The sequence below is a fragment of the Lepidochelys olivacea genome (genome assembly GCF_965140295.1).
Source record: "Lepidochelys olivacea isolate rLepOli2 genome assembly, chromosome: 5".
In the NCBI taxonomy this organism is placed as follows: domain Eukaryota; kingdom Metazoa; phylum Chordata; order Testudines; family Cheloniidae; genus Lepidochelys; species Lepidochelys olivacea.
The window spans coordinates 111,190,250-111,201,177 of NC_140415.1; the positions used below are offsets into that span (position 1 = coordinate 111,190,250).

The following is a 10,928-nucleotide window of genomic DNA, read 5'->3' on the forward strand; positions in this document are numbered from 1 at the left end:
ACTCATACCCCTTACACAATCCTCTTAAATTGCTTCTCCTGCTGCAACCTTCTCATCAAACATCTCATCATAGGCTCAGATTCTCTTACACATACTTAATATGCCAACTTATGCTGCCCTACATAGTACCTCTAAATTTGGCCCAAATGTAGCACGCATATTAGAATACATGGGTTTCACTGAAAAGCAAACACATTGCAGTATATTTAAATTGTTGTGTCATCACACATTAAGCTTCCTCCTGCTCTCATTGACTTTATTGGGATCAAGCCCGCTGTTGTCCTCTAGAAACAAAATATGTGGAAAACGGTGGTCATGCCTTGTTGTGACAGCTAAGCGTAATCAATGAAAATATGCAATGATCACTAGTACCATTATTATTTTCAGCAAAAGGACTGACAAGTTCTTAGTGAAAAATTTAACATTCTTGCAGAGTTTTTTCCAAGATATCACTCTGGAAAGTTTTTCAATGGACATTCAGAAACGTAAGTGACATCAGCACTACATAATTGTATTAGTACAATTTGATGGGTTAGCTATGGCTCACCACTGACTGCATCCAACCAGAAGATTTACAGGTTCTTGTCCAATTCAGACTACAGGGTACAAGAACTCAGAGAGTTCTATATTGGGAGAGGACTCTTGGGGTGCTGGCAAAAACACTTACACTGAGGACAATACCAAATTGACAAAAACTTTATTGAGATTAACAAAAGAATAATAAATGCTATGAAACTTATAACTGCAAAACAGTAAAAGAATTCTAAAACTCCTGGTGGTAACATTCCTATTATAAGTGCCTTAACTTAACATACTCACACCCTTCCTTGAGGACCCGGTAATAGGAAGTGAAGGACCAGCCTTACCCCGGCATGCAATAACACGATGATTCTGGCTTCCCCAGTAGTTAGGAATGTTGAGTAGTTATACTATACTACACAAGCTGAGCGGATAGCCTGATAGAAGATCGAATGATAGGTGGATAAAAAGATAGTCTGTAGAATATAGGAGAACAAAAAAAAGAAAGAGCTAAAGACTAAAAGAGCACTAGAAGAAAGCTAAAAGACATCTAATAAAAAGAAGCTTAAGGAGCAAGAAAGGCGCTTCTGACTTCTTCCTTACAAGGTTTCTATATGATCCTGACGCTATGTAATTCAGGCCCAACCTACTATACCCAAAACTTATTTTCGTACCCTAAGAAATTTATGGGTACCCTTATCCTATAGGTAAGTGGATATGACACTTACTCTCTATATATTAATAATGATTATCTCACTCCAAAAACTGCCAGCCTAGGCTCTCTTGGTGACTTCCAAGTTGTGGTGTATCCGGAGGTTACCAACCAGTTGTAGACGCCGGATAAACCTGTTCAGTGATGGGTACAGTTCCTCCTTTTGGTTCCCCAAAGTTCAGGGACCATTCTTATCTGTGCCAATGGTTACCAGCTTTTATGCTGATTTACTCTTAACTGATTCAACTTTTAGCTATTTAACAGATCTTAACGGCTCTTACAAACCGGTAGGCTTCTTGCGTTTCAGCAAAACTTATTCTATGTATAATTATTAGGAAACACACATCATATGCTTAACACATCCTAAAATTCATAGGAATTAATACAGATAAAATATAAGAATAAAATTGATTAATTCAGAAAGAGAAACATATTATTTGATACAGCTGGCTGGATTAGTAGGATATAATAGCTAACAAAGTAATCCTATGAGCTACAAGTGTTTGTAAATCATCCACATATAAATATTTAAAAATGGTCATTTTCCCAAAAAACATATGCATATAACATAATCCTTTTGATATGAAAGCAACCATGAGGTTGCTAATACTTACCAAGATGAATAATGAAACTTTTGTCTAGCAAAACTGGCAAAGTGCCACACAAAGTCAATGTACTTAAGGCAATAACAGTCTATCAAAAGAACTACAAAAGTCATTATTCAGAAAGCAATAAATATAGACATGTATTAACATGAACACAGAGAAAATGAAAGCTTCCAGGGAAACAAATATTTCCTTTAGTTCACCAATGACACTAATAGGGACCTCCAAATTAGTTTACCTTTTATTTGCTCCTCAATTCTTATAACTCAATTTCAAGATACTTTTATTACAAAAATTACCAGGATAAGTTAGAGTATGGAAAAAGGGGTTCATCATGCTAAGCACACCCTTCCAAATGTCAAATGTTATATTTCAACATGAAAATGTATTAGATACTTAACTGGCCCTTTCATCTTTCATTTGGAAACCATGTAGTAACTTTTAGATTCAAACAAACTAACATCAGTCTTGTAATGATAGAATGCTTAAAACTAAGTAGGCAATGCTACAATTGTTCCAATTCACTTCTGTAGTTTTAATCCCATTTAAATGTTTGTCCATTCCTGCTCACAAAAAATATAACTGCCTAATAGAATTTAAGGGAGTTTGGTATTTAACATCAGTGGCAGAACTGCCATCCACTTCTGTGTAACAACAACATTAAAAAGATTTCTGTACTGCCTACCGAATTTCATCTAACGTATGGTCTCCTTCTGAAGCAATTATTTCTACAGTTTACTACTAGATTATATGTTTCCTGTCACTTTACCTTCCATATTCTGTACTATAACAAAATGGTATAGCCATGCTTCATTTCTTCCACGTGAGAATTGGGGTTGTGGGGGGAAGCAACTACTACTGCTGTTAATAAAATGATGGCCACTTGCACTTGTATTTGCTATTTACATTACTTGAACTCAATACAAACAACTTCAGAAAAGATTAAACTTACGCAAACTTTAGTTTCTCATTCATATTTGTTATCTTACAAGTCTTCATAGTGTGCCATATTTAAAACATTAATGGCCTGACTAGAGACTTTCTTCTGCAGTCTCACAAAGATGTAGTTATATTTATTTCACTAGTGTTACTACTTATATACCCTGGTGTAAACATGATCTGGAGTAGGACCTTAGAATATATACAAAACTAATGGTTTCTATTCAAATATAATTAAGAACATAAGAATGGCTCTACTGGGTCAGACCAAAAGGTCCATCTAGCCCAGTATCCTGTCTTCCGACAGTGGCCAGAGCCAGGTGCCCCAGTGGGAATGAACAGAACAGGTAATCATCAAGTGATCCATCCCCTGTCCGTCATCCCCAGCTTCTGGCAAACAGAGGCTAGGGACACCATTCCTACCCATTCTGGCTAATAGCCATTGATGGACCTATCCTCCATGAATTTATCTAGTTCTTTTTTGAACCCTGTTATGGTCTTGGCCTTCACACTATCCTCTAGCAAGGAGTTCCACAGGTTGACTGTGCGTTGTGTGAAGAAATACTTCCTTTTATTTGTTTTAAACCTGCTGCCTATTAATTTCATTTGGTGACCCCTAATTCTTGTGTTATGAGAAGGAGTAAATAACACTTCCTTATTTACTTTCTCCACACCAATCATGATTTTATAGACCTCTATCATATCTTTAGCTGTGTCTTTTCCAAGCTGAAAAGTCCCAGTCTTATTAAACTATCCTCATATGGAAGCCATTCCATATCCCTAATAATTTTTGTTGCCCTTTTCTGAACCTTTTCCAATTCCAATATATCTTTTTTGAGATGGGGCGACCAGATCTGCATGTAGTATTCAAGATGTGGATGTACCATGGATTTATATAGAGGCAACATGATATTTTCTGTCTTCTTACCTATCCCTTTCTGAATGATTCCCAACATTCTGTTCACTTTAAGCTTAACTCTATATTCTTAGGAAAGTCATATTTCCATAGAGGCATGTATTAAACTATTTTGATAAGAGTGATAAAAGTACTACTACATTGTGCTGTAGAGAGGGAAGTGAGGAATAAATCCATCTTTTTTTTCTTGGTGTAAATTACAATCTTGTTGGCAAAAGTAGTGATTCCCCACTTTATCACATTCTATTTGCCTTCAGTGGAGTTACATGAGTAGAGAGTCAGCCCCACGGACTGCAAAATCTGCCCCTTGATGTTGCTCTTTGGGGTAGGGGTGGTGGTTGAAGTTATCCAAGTGCATCTTCAGATTCTTGGTCAAATTCATCCCTAGGACAAGTCCAGTTAAGTCAACAGAGTTACCACCTGGGAATTAGTTTGATCCTTTGTTTATGCATATCAGTATTTTTCTGTTAACCTGATCTTACTTGCAGTTTTGAAAATTTTTAATTGGCTGAGTTGACAATTTTTGATCCATGCCAAAAAAGATGATTCAAAGTACAGTATGTTTTGGAGAACTACTTGAAATATATTCCATGGCTGCCAGGTTAAAAAAAAGTCAATACGTTTCCCAGTTGCAGAAACATTTAATTTTCCCCCTTGTAAATGAAACTAACATGATTGACAAGTACCTCACAGGCAAACCTTGGCAACACTTAATGCAAGTCCATCTCTTTGGCCTCTTAAGCAAAATTCCTGCACAAACTGTTTGTCTTTGCAATAACTCCTACAAAGCTCATTACTTCCAGCCTTGGTCTATCCCCCATGTTGTGCATTTATCCCTGGGATGCATTATCAACATGTGGCACATGTCCTTGACACGCATAGAAGAGTTGCACCCCAGGACAGCAGCATGCATGACAATAGTGTTGACTCTTACTCCTTTATGGTTGCTGGGATGTAACCGAGAAATCTAATAACTGTGACAGTAGGCCTTTAGGTTTTTCCTTGCCTTTCCAGACAGTGAAGCTGCACAGACACTAATGAAAGGTTAAATGAATAGGAATAGCTGACAAGAGGTACAATAAAGAAGGGGCTTGGTAATCCACAGACACTGAGCAGAGATCCTTGGCTCAAGCAGAGAAAGGACAGCACATCGACGAGTCACAATATTTAAAACAGCTTGCTATACACAGAGGCTTTTGTGTCTGGGTACATGTCTGGCTTTGGAAGAAAAAAAGACACTGAAAAGGAATTTCAGCATGGGGCACTTTGGCAAATGTAAGGTCACAATAAGGGAAAAATGTTTTGTGCCTGTTGTTACATCTTTGTACTGAACATAAAAAAGCAGGGACTAAAGACGCACAAATCACACGTTTCAAAACACCACCACATTTGACAAATATGATACAGTTGCAACATGGGTTCAATATGATTTCACTGGACAGCATGATGGGTGTCACACACACACTCAGTATCCTTAAAGGCTTGTAGCAGTTCATAATCTGTACTCCTACATTATCAGCAGGTTTTCCTCGTAGCCAAAGAATTCTGAAGGCACTACTTTATGTGGTTTTATAGCACAGAACAATTGTTGGCCTAAAATATTGTAATATGTTGCAAAAACGTGGCTAAACTTCCAAATGGTGCATCAGATCACGGGCACTTCAAAACTTCTCGGAAGATAGTTTACAGCATTTTAGTTTCTTATGCTTGTGATTTATTCATCAGTTTTACATATATTTTATTTTTCATCATTAAAAAAGGATTGTGGTGCTTATTATCTACTTATTTTTAGAACCCTTCTGGGTTTGATTATTTTCTATCAAGAGAGGTTTAAGAAAATGGTAAACCATTTTAACTCTACAGAAAGTTACTGAAAAGAGCAAAAAGAGAAACAAAAAGAGCAGTCTACAGTGATAAGTAGAAAACAAATCTGAAGTTATCTGCATTCATGGTTTATTACTTAGTTTAAGTTATTCTAGAAGCACAAAGTCCAGAAACAGACTCAACAGTGAAAGATGAAAAAGCTTTGATTTACCTGCAACCCTGTCTGCCTATGTATTGTAGTAGAACATACATATTTATAACGTGTGGTAAAACTGTGCTATGAAAACATTCTAAAACAACCGAAGAGCGTCTTTGAACAACCAAATTAAATTACAGCTGAACTCCTGAGTGTACTAAGGGTTCTAATAAGCAACAAATAAAAGCTTTTACTAGCTAGCAACAGAATGAGAGCTACTGTGCTGTGCAAGAGATAAAGAGACAAATCTGGCAGTTTATCTCACTGGATTATATCATTTACTTAAATGGTAAATAAGTTTGTTCAAAGTAATGCTCATAAAAGCTAGCATAGGACTATTATGCAGCAATTATGATCAATGGGATTTTTAAATGTCAACATGTCACAAATTAGGTGGAAAGAGATAGACACAAAATGTGAGATTAAACAAACAAATATTTAATTAAATTGTTAAGTACCATTTATTTAAATAAAATAGTAACTGTTACTTATTCCTTCATAGCCTATCCATTTTTTAAAGAGAATCCTTTGTCCTAATTGTACCCTCTACATTATATAGGAATCTTTACATGTAACACTTGTCTTTTCTGTGACTGACTTTACTAGTTTTATAGTCAAACACAAACTGAACCATATAAACATGTATTGCAGAAAATAAAGAGGATTTTCATTATGTAAATGTTCTTTAACAAAAATAATATAACTTTTGAAGGCCGGTGTCCAATGTGTGAAAGGGACTTCTTCAAAGACACGTTCAATTAAAATAATAATAAAAATAATAAAAAAATGGAAGTTTGTTTTATAAATTCAATGTCTCAAATGCATTTTAGTTGGACTTCAATTTAATTTTCTGAAAATTAAAACCAGTTGTTGAGAGTTATAGGAGTCAACTGCAAATCCTCTTGAAATGCACATACATCACACCTAAAACACAATAAAGTCATCCCCAAAGCCTAAACACTAGATCTATGATGATTACTAACTTCTTTTCATAACCATTCAATTTTTCTGAGTATGTTTTCATTTTTTTAAACCTTAGGCATATCTAATAAAATCAAGAGGCTCCCAGTAGCTCTGCAGAGAGGAGTTTAACTAACCAATGATCCTTTCCATTTCCTTTCCATTTTAAAAAGCAATACAGAGAGAGAGCGTGCAGCATTTCCCTTAGATAAGTGTTTTTGTTTTTATTCAGCAATGTTTTCAATACTACATCTTGCAAAGATGTGGATGATAAATGAGAACATCTGCTATGAAACCCAGAAAGTTAAATATTACTTATTATTATGCAGCAAACTAAAGAATCTCTTCATCACTTCCAACTTAAAAAATTCTAACCTGAAACCTTACACTCTATGTGACAAGTTAGTCATGTATGTATTAAAATACATTTCAACCATTACATGCAGTGAAAAAATAAAACAAAGATACTTAGACAAAGTAATACTATACCCCCTATTTTAGACCCCAGTTTTTAAACATAGTGTACCTTAATTCAAAAACAATATTGTTTCCATGAGCTTGTATTCCAGAAAACTATTAATGTGGGTGCTAACTTGCAAACTATATTTTCACCTACCACAATATTTACATATAGCATTTGTAATGGCTTTTATTGTTTAATCTCTTCTGCATTTCAGTATTGGATACTATGGAACTATACTTATTTGGCAGACTATAAATAATGTAGTGCATGTGCAATTGATATTTAGCATGTCTCACTGTAACTGTAAAAGCCTCATTATAGACTAGCAAATCATTTCTAACAAGTTCAGCTGACAAATACTAAAACAAACGTGTACTATATACTGCTAAGTTATTTGTCTCAAATATGTACGCTTAGAAAAAACAAACGTGCAAAAAGACCATCCAGAAAGATTAAAATGAAAAAAAAAGTGAACTTCCAAGCTACTGCCTATTTTGAAGTCCTTTAAAATAAAATAAAAAAAATTCTCAGTAACAACAACAAAAAGAATAGCTTTCTTCCCCTTCCCCCTTCTGAGCTCGTGTCCAATTTCTTCTTTTCTGAACAGCTGTATTATCCAACTTAAGTTGCTCTGCTAATTTCAGTCCCATAAGGACTAACTTGGAAGGCAAGAAAATACAAGAAAAGATCAATTTGCTGGGAAAGATCAAATGAGAAAACTGTGGGGACAGCACGAGGTCAGAGTGTGGAGAACTAAGCAGACCTGTTCTTCATTAACTTAAGCTCTCTTGGGATGTCACACACTACCTGTCCACGGGCTTATTGAACCGCCTAACCCTCATCTCTGTACCATTCTTCTGGGCCCAAGCGAATCACATCCTGCTGCTGACAAGTTAGCAGGGGAGTGCGGCTGCAACATGAAAGTACTTTTCTTTCTTGTCTAAATCAGGCAGATTTTTGAAAAGACGACACAGCATTGACTCGTGACATGGCAAGATGAAATGAGAGGTCTGGGCCAGTCTTGGAGCTGTGCAGATAAAAGTAATCAAATGACACTCCTGGAATGCAAATTGGCATTCTTGACTGCAGCAATTGCACAACCATGAAACATCCCTGACAGCAAGCAAGATTAGGACAAAATGTTATGTAAAGCACTGAACGCAAAAACTCATTTGAAAAGTCAAACTGTAGCACTTACATTTTAATACAGAAATAGTCAGCTCTGCTTTTGTCTGTTCCTTTACTGCTTCTGTTATATGTAATCGCATATCTCCATCTGTCACATACACTTCAAGTATAAAAACCTCAAACAGTGTGAACAAACACATACATCTCCTAGATTTGTCCACCTAAAATATTTTAACAATTTTTTTTAAAACTAATAGACTAAACCAGAACCCTTCTGTTTTGTGTTTAAGCATTGTGCATACAGAACAGTTCATATTTTGGGGTCTGAAAAGCAGTTTCTAACTTCTCTCATAGCAAATAAGTACAAAAGTTAACATTCATATTATCCTGCATCTGAATCATGTAAAATTACCAAATAAATAACTTGCAAAAGATCTAGTGATCTGATTTTTAAATCTCATGCTTTTCAGGAATTTAAAGCAGAACATACATACAGCTAGAAGGTTCATTAATGCTGGACAGCTTAAAATGAAACTAGTGTAACACCGAGGACTTATACCTCATTAAATATAAGACTGAAGATTTCTCCAATTTTTAAGGGAAAGGAAAGTTACACATACTTTTTCAGGGACTTGGTATTCTTAAGCAGTATCTGCTGATCAGGCTTATTAAATATTATTGTCTGAAATGAACTCAATAATTACTAACAAAAAATGCTTACCCTATTTTAAAAGTAATTCCTGACTACGAGATGAGCGATAATATAGATGGTATATGGAAGATACTATAATGAAAAATAAAGTCCTCTCCTGTCTTCGAACATTTAATTAGCTTCCATGTCTGAAGGACACACAAGTTTAAAGGAGAAACATGTAATATTTTGCTTTGACTGCTTACTTAAAAGACATTTTAACTGTTGGTTGAACAACAGCAACAAAAAAGACACTCTGCCACTTTAATCCTGAGTACGCCAGATTATTACATGTCTTTTGTGCATCAATTTTACAACAGCTTGACTCTGGGGTAAATGGGAATCATCATAATTTGCATGCTGCTTTCAAAACCACTTTAATTTCTGTCCCTGTTGCTGTAACCAGTCCTGGGCACATGCCGCTTTTTTCCCCTCCCCAGCCTGGTTTTCGGTGGGGTTTTGTTGTTGCCTGCATTTAACAGTGGCATTTCCTACACTCCAAGAATTGTGGCTTTCATCACTGAAATAAGACATGCCACATTAAGGAAGGAATGGAAAAAATACTAACCCTCTGTCTCATTCCTCTCCTCCCCACCCCCCTTTTTATAGATACTATCCCATCTCCACAGTACATCCAATCCCCAAGTGTGGGTAAACAATAGCAATTTACTGTGGAAGCTTACTAAAAGCATGGGAGTGGTCAAGCAACACACCACTTTATTCAATATGGGCTGGTCCCTGCTCCTCACTAGCTGAACGAACTATACTTTTTAACCCAAGAAATATCACTGTCAAGCTTCATATACATTTGCTTCCTAAAACGTGCTTGTTCCTTGCAGCTGTAAAGGTATCCTCACACCACAGCCCAGGCGAGAGGACTTCAACAAATTGAGATCCTGAGTCATCTCGGTTTTTATTTTTAATGTAAATATGTTTTTAATTAAAACAAAAAACCTGTTTCCTAAAATCCTGGTGTAAAAGAACTGGCCTCGTTTCATCTGCTCACAGGAGAGCCGGCAAACATGCTCTGAAAGCTGTTTTCCCTCTTCCAGTGAGCACATCAATATTTCCCTACAAGTTCTGGGCACAACTGCTGATGGGAAAGGTGTAAACTGCAAGCACATGCACAAGCAAAAGAGAAGAAAGAGTTACTGATGGGAGGTGGATTTACACTTCTGTCTCCCTGCCTCAGGCGCTGTTTCTCTCTCACCCTCGCCCCCCACCCCCATCCCCTCTTCTCCCACTTTCAAAGGTGACCTTTACGTGGTGTGCAAACGTTACTCATTTCCAAGCAGAGGGTGGTTTCCAAAAGAAGCTCACCCCACAGTCCGTCTAATTCAATCTCCCCCCCCACCCCGGAAACTTTTGAAAAAAAAAAAAACCACACAAAACATTATCCCCTCACCTTTGGTGGAAGGAAAGTAGCAGCAAAATCCTGTGGCCATCCCATCCCAAACTGCCTGAAAGTTTGGGAGAACTTAAATCATTATTTCAACGTAGCACATGTTTCCCCCCCCCTCCGCCCCCAGCTGTTTGTTGGAACACGCTCCCGAGCCGGGCTGTTTTGGTTACTGCACAATGTATTAACAACAAAATAAAAAGTAAAGGCTAGAATGAAACCGAAAAGCTGTTGGAAACTTCTTACCATCTCTGCATGCTGGTTGTCAAGTGCACCCCCTGTCTTTTGATCTCCTCTCAGCAGCCGTGCCTGCACCAGCCCCTTCCTTCTGCCTCTGGGCTCTCTCTGCTCGCCTCGGTTTTCCTCTTTCTCTGCCCCCCACCCCACCCCCACTCCAGCTCACTCTCAAGCCTTCAGGTGATTTGAACTAAAAACAAAAAAACAAAAAAACGGGGGAGGGGGGGGGAAGAGAGTCTCTCGAGCTCTTCAAACCTTCAGCCCCCAAAACTTCAGCAGCAGCGAGACAGACCTTTCAACAGCGAGCTGCTGTGGGGGCGGAAGGGACCCAGGTTTGGG

The 10,928-nt window shown here is 37.2% G+C and overlaps 1 protein-coding gene across 2 annotated transcripts in view; it reads right to left on the reverse strand.

Moving 5' to 3' along the window:
* Positions 1–10,725, reverse strand: part of BNC2 (basonuclin zinc finger protein 2) — a 391,851-nt gene extending 381,126 nt beyond the window's left edge. The window contains exons 1-2 of one of the 2 annotated variants that reach the window (XM_084629724.1): positions 10,599–10,710; positions 10,359–10,413 (exon numbers count right to left, since the gene is read on the reverse strand). In XM_084629724.1, the coding sequence (XP_084485850.1) occupies positions 10,359–10,413; positions 10,599–10,609 (66 nt within the window). In that variant the 5' untranslated portion in view covers positions 10,610–10,710. Of the gene's footprint in view, positions 1–10,358; positions 10,414–10,598 lie in introns of both variants that reach the window. The other variant, XM_084629725.1, reaches the window with a different exon arrangement.
* Positions 10,726–10,928: the final 203 nt, after the last annotated feature.